Source organism: Manis javanica, chromosome 14 (assembly GCF_040802235.1).
Source record: "Manis javanica isolate MJ-LG chromosome 14, MJ_LKY, whole genome shotgun sequence".
Classification (NCBI taxonomy): domain Eukaryota; kingdom Metazoa; phylum Chordata; class Mammalia; order Pholidota; family Manidae; genus Manis; species Manis javanica.
In genome coordinates, this window is record NC_133169.1 from 10,940,482 (window position 1) to 10,957,231 (window position 16,750).

At 48.3% G+C, this 16,750-nt stretch overlaps 1 protein-coding gene across 2 annotated transcripts; it reads left to right on the top strand.

Moving 5' to 3' along the window:
* The first annotated feature begins 821 nt into the window (after positions 1–821).
* PMVK (phosphomevalonate kinase) lies at positions 822–9,413 on the top strand. Of its 2 annotated transcripts, none has more exons than XM_017676507.3 (5): positions 822–994; positions 2,654–2,717; positions 5,043–5,195; positions 7,707–7,836; positions 8,898–9,413. In XM_017676507.3, exons 1-5 carry the CDS (start codon positions 900–902, stop codon positions 9,032–9,034), a joined length of 579 nt encoding a protein of 192 aa, XP_017531996.3. In that variant the 5' UTR covers positions 822–899; the 3' UTR covers positions 9,035–9,413. The 2 variants fall into 2 exon arrangements, with proteins under 2 accessions (XP_017531996.3, XP_073077323.1); XM_073221222.1 differs by lacking the exon at positions 822–994 and adding an exon at positions 4,219–4,423.
* The last annotated feature ends 7,337 nt before the right edge of the window (positions 9,414–16,750 follow it).

The following is a 16,750-nucleotide window of genomic DNA, read 5'->3' on the forward strand; positions in this document are numbered from 1 at the left end:
GGGGATAGATCGGACCCCCTTACTTCGGCCCCTCTACCCCCAGCTGGGAGCTGCACTCCGGATTAACCTAGGTAATGTCGACCAGCGGTGGCTTCAAAGCCTCTTCTTAATTTATGCTATTGATGTGGCCCACGTCATTCCAAGCTCTCTCGCTTCCAAAAATCTGTGGAGAGGAGGCTGCGACTAGAAAAGCGATGTAAACTTTTTTGCAAGGTTGAACGGGCGGCCCAGCAAGCAGCCTCTTAAGCAACAGAAACTAGTTAACAATAAAACAGCGTGCGTTAGGCTAAGCCCCGCCCATGTGTGACGTCACCAGACAACCCTCTGGATTTTAGGCTTGGTTCATCTCCAGAAAGACCGATTTTCACTGTGGAGCGAAAGGAGATTTGCTTTAGCATATGTATTATGATGCACAAGCTAAAAGGCAGTTTTGAAAACTCCCGGAAAATCGCCATGTTTTTTCATTTTTCATAACGTTTGCAGGCTTGCTAGGAAAGCAATGCAGGTTTACCTTTGGGAAGTTTAAGACGCCAACCCCCTAGGAGGAAAATAGTTGCGTCCAATTCTCGGCTGTCAACTAAGAAGGCTGGGCTGTGACGTCAGGTTCTGGGCGGGTTGGACTGTTCTAAATGAGTCTGGTAGGGGAGTTTCTTTAGGGTGGAAGTCTGCCCCTGAAATTAACCTTCTTTCTCTCTATATTTAATTTGCTTAGACATTAACTAAAATGTTCGGGAGCACATATGCGGGCTGACAGCCTTTCTACAGCTACGAAGAGACGGGGGGAGAATTCTTTCTGCTGCGGCTCCACCTAAGTGGCCTCGTCCATCCCGCGCCGGGTGGCGTGATGTAAGGAGTAGGGAGCAGCGTCAGTTTTAGGGATCGCTAAACGTGGCGACCCCATGGCCCCGCTAGGAGGCGGCCCGCGGCTGGTGCTGTTGTTCAGCGGGAAGAGGAAGTCCGGGAAGGATTTTGTGACCGAGGCGCTGCAGAGCAGGTGTCGATGGGGCGGGGAAGGAGGAGGAAGGGGGCGATCCCCGCCTAATGTGACTCGAGGGGAGTGTTTGGGTGTGATGCAGTGAGCTTTGCAGTAGGGGTTCTCAGATTGCAGGGCAGGAAGAACACGGGGCGGTGGAGGTGGAGGATTCTCCACATAAACCCGCAGTTTACACGCACCCAACTCAAAGGATGAGGCGACCACCTTTCCAAAGACCCTAAGCTGTAGGTCTCTCCAAGAGGCATTAATAACTTACCTACAAGGCCATTTTTATACACCATTCCTGGTCTTCCGACACTGTTGCCTGGTAACTGTTACAGATGAGGAAACTGAGTCAAGATAAAGGATGTGTCTAAGACAACACCCCAGTTGTGTCTGACTCCAAAGGCAAATGCTTGCCCAGCACACCACTTGATAGCTGGGGTTTACTGAGCCTTTATTGTGTGCCAGGCACTGTGTATATATACGATTTCATTAAATTCTCAGAACCACTTTTGTTAGGTACTGCGTGGTGTGAGTATCTCCATTTCAGAGTTGAAGAAACTGAGCCTCTGAAAAGTTAAAACAAACAAACCCCAAACTTGCCAGGGTCACAAAGTAATCGGCAGATCCAGGACTCAAATTTAGCTTTAGTCTGGCTCCAAGGAATGGGCTTACCTACCTCACTGCCTCCCCGAATAATAATACTGTTCGCCCAGTGTTTTCTCTCAAAGTAAGATGTTCTGTGTGGGAGCTTTTTTGCTGGGGCACGGGCTAGGGGAGTAGAAGAACCAGGGGGGAAGAAGGGTGGGACTCCTCTCCTCTTGAAGGCCAGTGTGAGGGGGCTACCTGGATGGAGGCTGCTTTGGGACATCACAGGACATCATAAGAGGTTGTCAGGGAGCCCAGGGTAGGGGTCACCACCTGAATTTCACCACCAAGTATCCACCACCTTTTTCAAAGTTGCATTTCTCTTTCCCCTCAAACACCGAAGTCAAATGGTGGTCAGAAGCATAGGCTGTAGAATCTGACTACTGGGATTGAAATCGTGAATGTTGGCTATTATTTATATTTTACTAATACTAGTTTCATTACCGGTAATGGTGCTTTGGGTGAGTCGGTCTCATTCAGAGTCACTTTCCTCTTCTGAAACATGGAAATAAGAACACCTACCTCACCATGTCAGTGTTTAAGTGAATCTGTGAGCATCTCAAGGTCAGGGAAGGAATCATGTATCTTACTCACATTTGTGTCACTTGGACCCAAATAGAGTACCCAACAAATGGTTGGTTGGGTAAATTGAACAACTGAATGAATGAATTATTTATGTTGTGGTGACAGAGTCAGTAGAGACTGAGGTAACCCTGACTGTGAGAGAACTAGTTCAGGGACCCAGCAGTAACTAACTGACCCAGAATATTCCAGACTTGGATGTTCACACTGTAATTGTGATTTTATTTGTTTTACCTGTTAGTTTCAGGGCTCTTTCATAATAGTCCTATGGGAGACGGGACAGAAATTGTTATCCCCATTTTGCAGATGAGGAAATAGGATCAGGGAAGTTGAGACCTGACAAGGTTCCATAGATGCCAATAGCAGAAATGGGACTTTAGTCCTCTGGACTTCTCTTCTGGGGCCTGGAAACTAGGTGAACTGGGTTCGGATCTCTCTGTTCCGTAGACTCGGAGCTGACGTCTGTGCGATCCTCCGGCTCTCCAGTCCACTCAAAGAACAGTTTGCTCAGGTAGGTGGTGGCTCTGAGGCATCTGGTAGGTTGGGAGGGGCCAGCTCCTGGCTGTGGTTGCTAGGCTGTTCCTTGAGTCACTAGCAGTGTTCCTAGGACCTCTGCTGGCAGGGTGGTGGACAGCTCTCAGTTTTCTGTTGGTGGATCTCTTGGGGGCATTTTCAGCTTAAGCTTCTTTCCCATTGGCCTCATTCACTTCAGGCTTCGTCCCCAGAGCGTGTTCAAGAAAATGTGCTCAGGAAAGGCTTTAGGTGTGAGCTGGGAGCTCCAATGCTGTAGCATTAGTAAACGTCTGCACGTGTCCCTGTACTCAAAAAAATACGACACGATGCATCAGTCCTGCTCAGCTGGCTTGCCACAACTCTTGGAATTTTCCCCTTAAGAAACTTAAGGACGCAAGTTGTCAAGATACACTGTTAAGTGAGAAAAGCAAGATGCAGAACAGTGTATAGAAAAGGGTACATTGGTATAAAAATGAGGAAAAAATTGCAAATATATTTGCTCATATATTTGGCCATTCAACAAATATTTACAGGTACTTGGGATGCTTATAAGCCCGGATACATAAGAGACTGTACCATTGGTTGCCTCCAGGGAGGGGAGCTAAGGGTGGGAAAGAGATTTTTCAATGTAAATGAGTGTTTATCTTTTGAATTTTGAACCATGTGGATTAAAAAAAAGATTATAAAAAACAAACAGGAACTCCTAGAACCTTAGGCTTCAGAAAGGGAACCTGGAGGTGAGGTCAGCTTTCCACCCAGTGAAGAGCCCCTCATTGCTTACATTTCTAGCCTTGACCTCTAGGTGCCCCCTTCCAGGGACCTGTGCTCAAGGCTCATTGGTCATTTGGGGCCACACAAAGTAAATTGTTCCCCCACTTCCATGTGACAGCCCCGTCTTCACAGGAAGTTATCCTGGCCACTGGGTCTTCTCCCACTAGGGAGTCAGACCCATTCTTAGGGGAGCAGCCTGGGAATCCCCATATAACAAGTTTGCTGGTTTTCATATTTTTTTTATAATGGGAAACTTTTCCAAATAAAATGGGGAAATTGGGATGCAGAAGTTTCTGTATCTGGTAGACAGACTGGAAAGCGACTCTGATTATGGGCGAGGAACTCTGCCTTCCCCAGAGGGGTCTGGGCGCTTCTAGAGAACCTGAGCTCTGAGGATCAGCTTGAAACCACTGATCTACTTCCAAAGATCCCAGATTAGGCCCACGCAGACCTATGAGCCAGGAAGGACTTGGCATTTTTAAAACCTCAGTAGGAGACTCTGATAGGCCAGCCTACCCCTGCTGTTTCCAGTCCCACTCCATCCCCTCTTCCTACAATTAGAAAACAAACCCCAAATGAAATATGTTAATGCATTGGTTTCTCAAGTTGCAATGGGAAATGACAAGCAGACCGTAATGCTCCTGGTGGCCCCTCTTCTCCTGTGGTCAAGAGAACGTGGGAAACTAGTTTACAAACAGGAGGTGGCTGCTGTGTTTACCTTGGAACAGGGTGCAGGTGGGTGACTGACTGGCGGAGTCATGGCTCCCTCGGTTTGCAGATGAAGAAACAGTCCCACTGGAGAAGGTCTTGCTGCAGTGAGTGAGCAGGGAAGCTGGAACCCGAACCGAGTGGCATTTTTCAGACCTCTTTCCATCCTGGGCCCTCTGGAGGGATCGCTCTGCTTGTCAGTGTTCCTGGAGAAGGGCAGGCCAGGTCTGGACCCAGCTTCTGGGGCTGGAGGGAAAGGGGGATCAGTGCAGCCCCTTCTGCCCCAGGGGTCTTCCGGGTGGGGGCCCCAGAGTGTCCTGAGCCAAATGGTGTGATGCTGTTGCAGCAAAGGTGCCAGAAATTTGGGGACGAGGAAGGGAGTGAGGGAGAGAGAAGAGAGGCAGGAAGCCTAGTCTCCTGGGCTTTGGATGGGGCAAATAATGCCAGAAAGGGTAGTAGAAGGACATGGAATGAGATGTTGTCAGATTCCCCACTTTGGTTGAAGGCTAAGCCTGTGCCCAGGGCATGGAAATTAATTTCAGGATTACTTTAAGCCAGAAATAATTGGGAAGGTAAAATTGTTGCAACAGAGAAAACCACATCATACATTTTAAAGACAAATTGAAACGATTTCCGCATTATCGGAGACCTTTCTTCCATCTGCCACTGTTCGGGGTTTCTGCTTCCAGGTCTTCCCTTGCAGGCCTCTGGCCAGGCAACAGCCTCTTTAGCCCTTTCCTTGGCCCTCAGGGAGGGCGGGCAAGGGAAGCGATGGCCCTTCCTGTTTTAGGAGGACCAGCAAGGTCGAGAGGCTGGTGGCGTAGACATGATGTACTTTGGGCAGGACCATGGCTTGGACTTCCAGAGGCTCCTGGGCGCCAGCACCTACAAGGAGGCCTATCGGAGGGACATGATCCTCTGGGGGGAGGAGAAGCGCCAGGCTGACCCGGGCTTCTTCTGCAGGAAGATCGTGGAGGGTGTTTCCCAGCCCATCTGGGTAAGTGGGCTCCATGGCAGCATCAATAACACTGGTTTCCCCAGCCCTCTGCTCCTCCAGAAATATCTGAGATGTGTCCTTTTCTCTGTCTGCATTGCTACCCCCTGGTCCACACCCCCACCATCTCCCACCTGACAGGCCATGTGGGGCCTGGCTTTGGCTCTTGTTCCTTATGACACATTCACCACACAGCAGTCTGAGTGACCTTTTAAAGCACAAACCAGGTCATACCACTTCTCTGTTAAGAACCCTTTGTCCCGTTGTTCTGATGAACACAGTCAAAATCCTTCATGTGAGCTAGGCCTTAAATGATCTGGGCCCTGCTACCTTCCTAGCCATCTTATTCCTTAAACTGTAGCAACATTGGCCTTCTTTCTGTTCGGCAAATAAATCAAGCTACTTCAAGGTCAAGACCTTTGAAATAGCTGGCCTACCTGCCTGGACTACCCTTTCTTTCCCTCTTTCCCTGGTTAGCTCCAGCTCAGCTTACATGGCACCTCTGCAGGGAAGCCTTCCTTGATCCCCAGGTCTTAACTGATGCCCCCTGTCAGGTGTTCCCGCAGCAAGCACCTCACCCTTTCCCTTTGTCATTCATTCTGGCGGCCCATATTACCTCCTCTACTAGACCTGGTTCCAGGACATTTGGGGGTCCATAGATACAAAAGTACTCAGTCAGGGAGCTTACATTATGCCTGGGGGTGGATGGAGTTAGGCCCTAAATGAATAGAGAATATGTCAGGTGGAGATACGTACTAAGAAGCAAAATAAAGCGGGCCAAGGGCATGAGGAGGCTTGGGTTGCTGCTGTATTCAGGCTCTCAGGTAAGGCCTTACTGACATGATGATGTGAGCAGAACCTGAAAGAAAGGAGTGAGCCGGATGGACGTTTGATGGGTGACGGGTGAGTGGTAGGAGTGAGGTTAGATCATGCAGGTCTTCGAAAGAGCCTGGATTTTACTGAGTGAGGTGGGGGCTCACGGGAGGTTTTGAGCAGAGGAGAGACATGATGTGATCAAAGGTTTAAAAGGCTTACCTGCTCGGGGAGGGCAAGGGTGGAAGCCATGGGGTCTAGGTAGAGGGTCTTTGTGTAGGACAGGCAGAGTGGCGGTGGCTCAGCTCAGAGTGGCGGTGGAGCGGAGAGAACGGGTCGATCCGGCACAGATCTTGAAGGCAGAGCCAATAGGATATGCTGGTGCATCAGCATTGGGATTTGAGGATGGGAGACAGCACCAAAGTTTTTGTTCTGAGTGGCTGGACGGACAGGTAGTGTCATGATTTTCTGAGACGGGGGAGTTGTGGGAGGAACAGGTGTGGGGAGACAGTGCAGTGTCAGTGGTGCTGAGATGAGATGCCTGATGGTAGGCGCTGTGATTAGGGTTATTTGTGAAGCTGCTTGTGTAGTGTGTGGCTCTCCCGCTAGGCGATAAGCTCCGCGAGGGCAGGCACCAGGGCTGTTCTGCTGACCACTATCCCGAGCACCTAGCACAGTGCCTGGCACATGGTAGGTGTTTGCTGTAGTACTTGTTGAGTAACTGGGTGATTGAACACGTCATGGGCAAGAGCAGCTGGTCTCCTTATTTTCTGATTCATTCATTCATTGGAGACATGCCTCTGAGTGCTGGTCATGTGTCAGGCAGTGCCCTTGGGGCCAGGCATAGAGCCCTCATGGAGCTGACTGTGGGGAAGACAGACAGTAAACAGATAAACTAATAAATAGTGGTGATTTTCAGAGTACTTAGTGCTCAGAGGAATGTAAACTGCATATCAGGACCCAGAGGGGCAGGAAGGGAGCCAGGATGGTAGGGAAAGCCTTTCTGCAGAGGTGACATTTGAGTGGAGACCTCCGTGAAGTGAGGCTTACCTTGTGATTCTCCAGGCAGTGTGAGTAGCATGTGCAAAGGCCCTAAGGAGATAGGGTTGGTGTGTTTAAGAAACAGAGAGGAGGTCAGTTGGCTGCAGTGGAGTGAAATGAGGGGAAAGATGATGGGAAATTGGTGCCAGATCTTGGAACTTGTAAGCTGGGGTGAGGGCTTTGCATTTTGTTAGAATGATGGGAAACCTTTAAGAGGTTTGGGCAGTGGACTGACAAAAATCAGACTTACATTTTAAAAGGTACTGGGAGTAGTGACCAGTCCAGTGATCTTTGTTTCTGGCTTCAGTTTGCTTATCTATAAAATGCATATGTTGGACTGGCTGATCTGACTCAAAGCCTGAGGCCTCCATTTCAGCCCAGTATTGACTGACGTGATCACAGAACATGAGTGTGTCCATGGCAGAGACACTGTGGGCAGGGCGGGCTGCAGGCTGCATTGATCAGGCAGGGCTGTCTGGAGGGAGGAAGGGCACCTGTCTCAGTGGTTGGGTGAAAATGGGGAATGGGCTACACTTGTCTGCATTCAGTAGCCCTGCCTGCCAACCCTGTTGCTTATTTAGTATGGGGCTGGGTCTTTCCCTCTTTTCCCCTCAATCCCAGTGTCCTGTACTGTTGGTCACCTGTGTCCCTTCCCTGCAGCTGGTGAGTGACACACGGAGGATGTCCGACATCCAGTGGTTTCAGGAGGCCTATGGGGCTGTGACACGGACGGTCCGAGTGGTGGCCTCAGAGCAGAGCCGACAGCAGCGGGGCTGGGTGTTCATTCCAGGTGAGCTGCTCACAGCCTTTGCGCCCAAGGCCTGACACACAGGCCAGCCACCCCACCTATCCTCCAGGGCCACCTGTACCTATACTTTAGGTCTTCTGCTGTGTCCCTGGCAGGCTAGTGGGGAGTGAGTGAGAGACTATAAAAGATTCTGAGGCCTGGGGCTCAGGACTGCCCCCAGATCAGAAAGTAGAGTAGGGTGGGAGAGGGTGTCCTTGGGGGTAAAGGTTCCCCCAGGGCCTTGGTTGGTGCCCTTCCCTGGGCTGTCCTCTCTAGGCCAGCGGGCTTCTGGAGGTCTGGCTGGGATGCACCTGCGTGGTTCACCTTTGCTTTCCAGCCTGGTGGGGGGCTGAGAATAGATCAGAGGGCAGGCCTGACAAACCTCACTCCTGTTTGATTAACAGAGTGGGGGGACAGCAAGAGGAAGCTCTACTAGTCAGCCCCGGTGGTGGGAGCCCGGGACCTGCTCTGTGGCAATTTAGAGGCATAGCTCAGGCCTCTCTCCTGCCCTTAGTCACTGTGACTTGGGGGGGTTCGGATCCAGGGGTAGGGCCGCTCCTGATGGCTGCTCATCTCCTGGGCACACAGCACAGCTGGCTTCGGCAGGGCTTTACACACGTTGTTTTACTTTATAGTAACAATATAGCCACCAGATAAATGTTGTTATTATCATTCTCATTCAGATGAGGGTGACACACACTGGCTCCCTAGAGGACTGAATCAGAGCTTTAGAGCTAGAAACCAACACAACCAGCTTCACTTGAAGTGTAAACACAATGCCCATTTGGGTTGTCTGGTGTCAGATGACCCAGTTCACTGTCTGTAGGCAGTGGCAAGTGAAGAATTAAGTCAGCGGGACCCTCTGCTGGCTCAGGTGGCTATGGGCTGCCCAACCTGCTCTCATGGTGTTTCAGGGGATGGGGATGCCGTCTGGGGTGGGTGCAGCCTCGCTCTGGAGTGGCGGAGGGGAGGCAAAGAGGGCAGTTCCATTTGGGGCCAGTAGGCCTCCATGCCCGGTGTGTATCTGGAGGGATGTGACCTGACCTCACCGTGTCTCTCCACAGGGGTGGACGATGGTGAGTCAGAATGTGGCCTGGACAACTTTGGGGGCTTTGATTGGATCATCGAGAACCATGGAGATGAGTGGCACCTGGAGGAGCAGTTGGAGAACCTGATCAAATTTGTCTGCTCCAGACTGTAGTTGTGAGGTCCCAGGGGTAGGGGGTGGGGAGCTGCCGGAGTGAGGGTGGGTCTGGCTCTGCCAGACATGTGGTCGCCGATGCTGGCTGAGGTGAGGCAGCAAACAGAGGACCTGGGTCTAGATTTCTGGAGGCTGGTAGATGTCAGACAGGTCAAGAAACCTGCAAGGACCTCAATTCTTTACGGAGAGGACAACCCTACCTCTTTAGGGAGTAGATGTAAGGGGCCAAGGAGGGTCAGCTGGCTGTGCTTGGAGCAGAGTCGTCACCACCTGCACAAGTGCTGGGCCTGTCATCTTCCCGTCTGATGCTCACAGCCTCTTCCTCTGGGCAAGAGCTCGGGGCCCCCATGTGGATGCTAATAAACCTCCTTGGAGCACATGCTCAGAGTTGGGCATTTTTCATTTCCCAGATGCCAGCCCAGTCTGTACGGGGCTCACAAGGGCCTGGGTTGTCCTGGTGGCTGTGGCTTCCTGCTCTGCCTCCCAGCTGGGATAGAACTTATCCTGCAGAGGCTGACCTTGGCCTGGGCCACGCCGATAACAGGGTTTTTCATATCAGAGGCAAGACTGGGGTCTGAGAGTCTTGTCTTCTGGGGTGGTCCCAGGAGGGGCTCAGTGTTTGACTGAAGGTATCATCAGCAAGTCCCCAGATGGACTGAGGTGTCACAGGTGGGTAGAGCACCACAGATCGATGGTCTTCTAGTAGCCATTGTGTGGCCCTGAGCAAGTCACATTACCGTTTGGAGCCTCAGCTTTCCCACGGAGGGTCTTGGACTTGACCCCTTATATTTATATAGCCTTATACAATTTCTAAATTTCTTCTAGATTATTCATGGCCACCTGTGCATTGGGTAAGGAGCCAAGAACTCAGAGAAGTGGCACTTACCAGGATTGGAGCGTTAGTATCGGATGAGAACACAGGCTGCCTGACTCCTGACCAGGGTCTCTGTAGCCCCGTGCCCTTGGGCGCGATACCAAGTCCCCTGGCTCCTTGCCCGAGCACCCCAGCTCTGTGGCCCTGACTCCATTCTCCTCCCACAAATTCTGTCTATTCTCACTGAGAAAGGGACAACTGAAGAAGCCACATGAGTTTCACCATGACCCAAATGGAACTTAGCACATTGCTGCCCAAACCTCCTGTCTACATCACCGTTTCCTAGTACTAGCTCCCTGGCTCTTCCAGTTAACCAGGCTGACAGCTTGCCAGTCGTGGTGGACTCCTCCGTGTCCCCTGACTGTGTGGCTAATCAGAACCAGGTTCGGTTCCCCTGCCCTCCCTAGCCTGCCTTCTGGGCTTCTCATTGGAAGGTAGATTCCCTGATGGCTAGGCCACATCTGTCTTCTAGTTGTGTCCCTGGCTCTTAGAGCGATGTTGGCCCACAGTTCAGAAAATGGATGTGACTGAATGTACGTTGAGACTGGATTACAGAAGCCATGCTGGAAGCAGGCAGGTGGTCGTTTCATGCAGTACTGTTCCTCACCGCTCACCAGGAACCTCTGACCCAGATCCCAAGGCCTGGTACCACTGCTCCCCTGCTGGCATTGAGCCAGGACTGATTGATTCAGAGCTGCTGGCAGAAGCTGAGGTTCCCCACCTCCTCTGACTGCATTAACCCCGGGTTGTGACCTGAAGAATTACCTCCCGTATTCACCAGTCTCAGCCCCAGGGCCTTCTGGTCGTTTCCACGACTGGGGATTGTGCAGCAGCCTCGACAGTGGGCTCCGGAGGCACATCTTGGCAGCTGTGGCAGTGCCTGGGGTCGAGGGGACAGTGCTTGCCTGGATCGTCAGCCCTGGGGATCACGGGATCCTTCCCTTGAGGCCCCACAGCTGTTCCCTCTGGCACTGACTCCAGGGGCCATGGCACCTTGGGTGAACCTCTGTCTGTCCCTTACACCAAGAGCTCCTTGACAAGTGCGCCCGTGCCCCATTCTTCTCTGTGTCCTCAGTGTCTGGCATCCAGTGAGGGTGGCGACGGCCGAGGATGTACAGTGATTACTGAGCGCTCACCACACACCAGATGTCATGTTACATTTTTAAAATAAATCCTCCCAAAGAGCTTTTAGAATTAATGAAAAAATGAATGAAAGAAAAGTATTGATCAAACTTCAAGCTCTTGGGCACTGGGTTAGCAGTCGTCGCCTCAGTGGTTTTAACAACAATCATGCGTCTTTCAGGACTGCTGTTTGCCAGGTGCTGTGCGGAAGCCTTTCATACAGAGGTAAACGTTTTCATTCCCACTTAACTGGGGAACAGCCTGCGGGCCCATCTGGGTCTTCCCAAGGGCACAGTAGTGACTGCAGAGTGAGCACTGTGGCCAGTGTGCCTGCCTGCAAAGCTGTGCCCGACGCCCTGTTCTAGCGCGAGGGTCCCATGGGCGAGGAAGCGCTGCGGGCCCTCCGCGGATGTGAAAGCAGCCAATCCCTGCCTTCTCAGGTGAAGGGATTCAAAGCTCAGGATGGATCTGAACAATATATGTGGTACCAGCCTGAGAGACTGCTGGCTTTTTTCCTTTCTTCCCAGCTTTATTGAGATATAACTGACATATCACCTATTAAGTTTAAGGCACACAACTTGATGATTTGAAACATGTATATATTGCAAAATGATTGTCACAAGATAAGGTTAGTTAGCACCTCTGTCACCTCACATAGTTCTTTCTGCGTGTGTGTGTGTGTGCGTGGTGAGAACACTTAGGATCTACTGTTTTAAGTATAAAATTGTTAAGGATTGTTAAGAATAGTGACCATGCAGTATATTAGATCTCCAGAATTTATTCAGAAGTTTGTACCCTTTGATCAACGTTTCCTCATTTCCTGCAGCTCCCAGCCCCTGGCTACCACCATACTCTGTTTCTGTGAGTTTTGGTTTTGGCTCCTATGTGTAAGTGAGATGATACAGTATTTATCTTTCTGTTTTATTTCACTTAGGCATAATACCCTCAGGGTCCATCCATATTGTTGCACAAGGCAGGATTTCCTTTTCTTTTTGGCTGAATAATATATATATCTCACATTTTTTCATGGTCATTTAGGTGATTCCGTGTCTTGGATATTTGTGAATAATGCTACAGTGAACAGGGGTGCACGTATGTCTTCACGACAGTGATTTCCTTTCCTTCAGATACATACCCAGCAGTGAGAATGCTGGCTGATCGCTGACCGATGTTAAGTTTGACATCAAGGAGGCAGGGATGAAGCAGAAAAGGGAAGGTGGGACTGGTAGATCTCCTCATTTGTCCCCTGGAGGGGTGCTGACCTGGTTCCTGGCTCTGGGTTTTTGGAAGAGTCACAGTAAGTGACTGGGGAAGCCAGCGGGTCCATCCCACACCCTTTGACAGATAAGCACTGAGGCCCCACTAGCTAACCAGAGTGGGGCCTCCTGTTTTAAGGAGCTAACTTCTGTTGAACTTGAAGTTCCTCCATACTTAAAAGAAAAACCCATATTTTTCTAAATATCAAAATCAAGAATAATCCTAACTTTTGATATTCTCTGTTATGATGAGAACTTCAGCTGCTTTTATTTCAAGACATTCTCCTCATCCTACTGGTTTTTGCTAACTTTGTGGTTATAATTTCAGAGTATTGCTATTAAGTTATTTTTTTATATTATGTATATTTTTAAGAATAATGACTTGCAGCCCTAATATCCTCTTAATTTTAATATTTTATTATTCCATTTCTAAAAAGCTTTATTGAGATGTAATTGGCAGGTAATAATCGCACGTATTTAAAGCATACAATTTGACAAATTTTGACATTTGTATGCAGCATGAACCCACCACCACAGTCACAGTGGACACATCTACTGCCCCCTAAAGCTTCCTCCTGTCCCCTCCTCTTGTCCCACCCTGACACCCCTGCCCTTGTCCCAGGCAACCACTGATCTGCTTTCTGTCTCCATCGATTAGTTTGCATTTTTCAATAATTCTATATAAACGAATTGTATAGTATATATCCTTTTATTTTGGTCTGATTTCTTTTACTCAGCATAACTATTTTGAGGTCCATCTGCGTGATTGCACATATCAGTAGTTCATTCCTTTTTAATGCTGGTATGTGGTATGACTATCCTGCAAGAGTTTAGCCACTCACCCGTTGATGAACACTTGGATGGTTTCCAGTGTTTGGATATGACTAATAAAGCAGCTATGAACATTCATGTACAAGTTTCTGGGTGGACATGTGCTTTCATTTCTCTTGGGTAAAACCCTTTTTAACTTTTAAGAAATTGCCAAACTGTTTTCCAGAGAGGTTGTGACACATGCTTACATGAATGAGAGTTTCAGCTGCTTCACATCCTCCAGTACTTGGTAGGGTCCTTTAAAAATTTTTTAGCCATTTTAGTAGGTATGTAGTACATTCTCTACCTGAAAAGAACATCTACAAAAACCCTACAGCTCATAGCTTACTTAATGGTGAAATACTTCTCCCTGAGGTTGGGAACGAGCGATGCTCACTCTCATCACCTATTCAGCATCATACTGGGGGTTCCAGCCAGTGCAATACGACAAGAAAAAGAAAGAAAAGGCATCCAGATGAGGAAGGAAGAAGTAAAACTGTCTTTATTTATAAATGAGAGGATCATCTATGTAGCAATTTGATGGAATCTCCAAAAAAAACTACTCGAACTAATAAGTGGGTTCAAGATTGCAGCATACAAGTCAATATAGAAAAACTATTTCTATTTATTAGCAATGAATCCACCCAACCCCTCCCCCAAGGTAACTACCAGTCACTTCTCATGGTTAACATCCAGTTGTAAAACATATTTACATCAATAAATGATTGGTTAGACTTAACTGGTTTACTGCTCACTTTTAATCTTTTCATGATACCTCAACTTCCCCATTAAAAAATTTTTTTTTTTCAATTACATGAAGAACATTATGGTTACTAGACTCTCCCCTTCACCAAGTTCCCCCCCACAAACCCCATTACAGTCACTGTCCATCAGCGTAGTTAAGATGCTGTAGAATCACTACTTGTCTTCTATGTGTTGCACATCCCTCCCTATGCCCCCCCCCATTATACATGCTAATCGTAAGGCCCCCTTTCTTTTTCCCTGCCCTTATCCCTCCCCACCCCTCCTGCCCAGCCCCTTTCCCTTTGGTAGTGGTTAGTCCATTCTTGGGTTCTGTGATTCTGCTGCTGTTTTGTTCCTTCAGTTTTTCTTCTTATACTCCACAGATGAGTGAAATCATTTGGTACTTGTCTTTCTCTGCCTGGCTTATTTCACTGAGCATAATACCCTCTAGCTCCATCCATGTTGTTGCAAATGGTGGGATCTGTTTTTTTCTTATGGCTGAGTAATATTCCATTGTGTATATGTACCAAATCTTCTTTATCCATTCATCTACTGATGGACGTTTAGGTTGCTTCCATTTCTTGGCTATTATAAATAGTGCAGCGATAAACATAGGGGTGCATCTGTCTTTTTCAAACTGGAGTGCTGCATTCTTAGGGTAAATTCCTAGAAGTGGAATTCCTGGGTCAAATGGTATTTCTATTTTGAGCTTTTTGAGGAACCTCCATACTGCTTTCCACAATGGTTGAACTAATTTGCATTCCCACAAGCAGTGTAGGAGGGTTCCCCTTTCTCCGCAACCTCGCCAACATTTGTTGTTGTTTGTCTTTTGGATGGTGTCTATCCTTACTGGTGTGAGGTGATATCTCATTGTGGTTTTCATTTGCATTTCTCTGATGACAGTGTGGAACATCTTTTCATGTGTCTGTTGGCCATCTGAATTTCTTCTTTGGAGAACTGTCTGTTCAGCTCCTCTGCCCATTTTTTAATTGGATTATTTGCTTTTTGTTTGTTGAGGTACGTGAGCTCTTTATATATTTTGGATGTCAACCCTTTATCGGATCTGTCATTTATGAATATATTCTCCCATACTGTAGGGTACCTTTTTGTTCTATTGATGGTGTCCTTTGCTGTACAGAAGCTTTTCAGCTTGATATAGTCCCACTTGTTCATTTTTGCTGTTGTTTCCCTTGCCCAGGGAGATATGTTCATGTCAACTTCCCCATTTTTGAGGTTTGTATTTTAATTCCTTTCCAGACAGTTGATGCACCTTCAAAAATTTTTTTTCAGAAAGGGCATGTGGGTGACACTTTCTGAATTCCTGTGAATGAGAGAATGGCATTAGCTTGCTTCTACACGTGGACAATGACTTGGCTGGGATAAGATTCATGACCTGGTTCCACTGTCTGCTAGTGTTTAATGTTGCAGAGTATGAGGTCACCTTGTGTTGTGTTCCTTTGAAGTTAACCTTGTTTTTCTGTCTGGACGCTTTTGGATTTTTTTTTTTTTTGCCTTCATTTTTGAAATTCAAATTCTGGCATTCTCCAAGGCAGGACATGGAAATGTCTTAAGAGAAAAAAGTTGATGCTCATTGTTCCCTGTAAAGTGTTATTGAGTAATGAGATGGAAATTTAAATGGTCTTGTGCAAACAAGTACCTGCTGCCACCCAAGGTAGTCACAGTGGGAGTCTGGGCTCACACACTTCAGGGACACTGTCTCTATCAGATGTCTTTGGGAGGTACTCTTTGCTTTGAGGAGCTGGTCACAGGGATGGCAAATTCTCACCCCTTGAAAGTGGATTTGGGTCTTTTATAAACAGCCAAAGGAAATTTGGTGCTACAGTCTGCCAAAGGGGGCAAGGTGAGGGGTGCACTTTTTGGCTGGAATAAATGGTACTTATAATGTCACAACTCTAAAACTTACTGGAAACCAGTTCTTGGAGAGGAATTTTAGAAAAAGCACCCATGCTCTGTGCCTTTGCATATGCCATTCTCTCTGCCTAAGGCACCCTTTCCAGTGGCTTGGGCTTGGACCTCCATGCCCGGGGCTGGACCTCTCCACTCCCAGGGTGTCCCATAGTGTGTGTTGTCACTCCCCTACCATCCTGTGAGCAATTCAGGAAAAGGTTTTTTGTTTTTGTTTTTTTGGAATCTTTATCTGGTGCCCGGCACATTGTAGGTCTGAATAAATGTTTGTGGAAATGGAAAAGTTGTAAGTGTTAAGAAACAATATGACCTCCTAGGCTTACTGCTTGAAGAAGTCAACATTTATCTGGACGTATAAGGTGTGTGTGAAGCAACAGCAGACTCACTCCTGACGCCTTTTACTCTCACTTAAATCCTGTGGTGCTGGGCAATGTTGAACAATTAGCTCTCTGGGGAAAAACTGCATCTTGACCACTTTTGTGATTTACATAATAAGGTGATGTTTGATAACACTATTTTTTACAGTTTAGGGTTTTAATCCTACTATGGCTGATTTCAAGCTACTAACATGATGTCAACTGGCTAGCCAAATTTCCAAACATTAAAAATCTGGCTCTAGCAAGCTGGCTCCAGGACACCACTGGAGAAATTCCACACCTCTTTGCCTTTCCACCCGTTCCTGTGCGTGGCCCTCTTGCTGGGCTTGCAGCACCTGTCTTTGCACTGTTTGTTTGATCCCTTATATTGACCCCATTATTACTCTTATCCTCATTTAACAGCAAGTAAAAATGAGGCCCAGAGTCTAAGGGACTTTTCAAGGTGGCAATGCTTCCCCGTCTACTCGTGGGCGCATCTGTGTCTTGAGCTCACTGCCGACCCCACGAGGGGCTAAAGGGGTGTGGGCTTTGGCTGGGCTTCTGTTTGCTGGTGCTGAGGTGGGGCTGCCTGGAAGCACCCAAAGACTGTGGTGTCGGCCCAGGATAT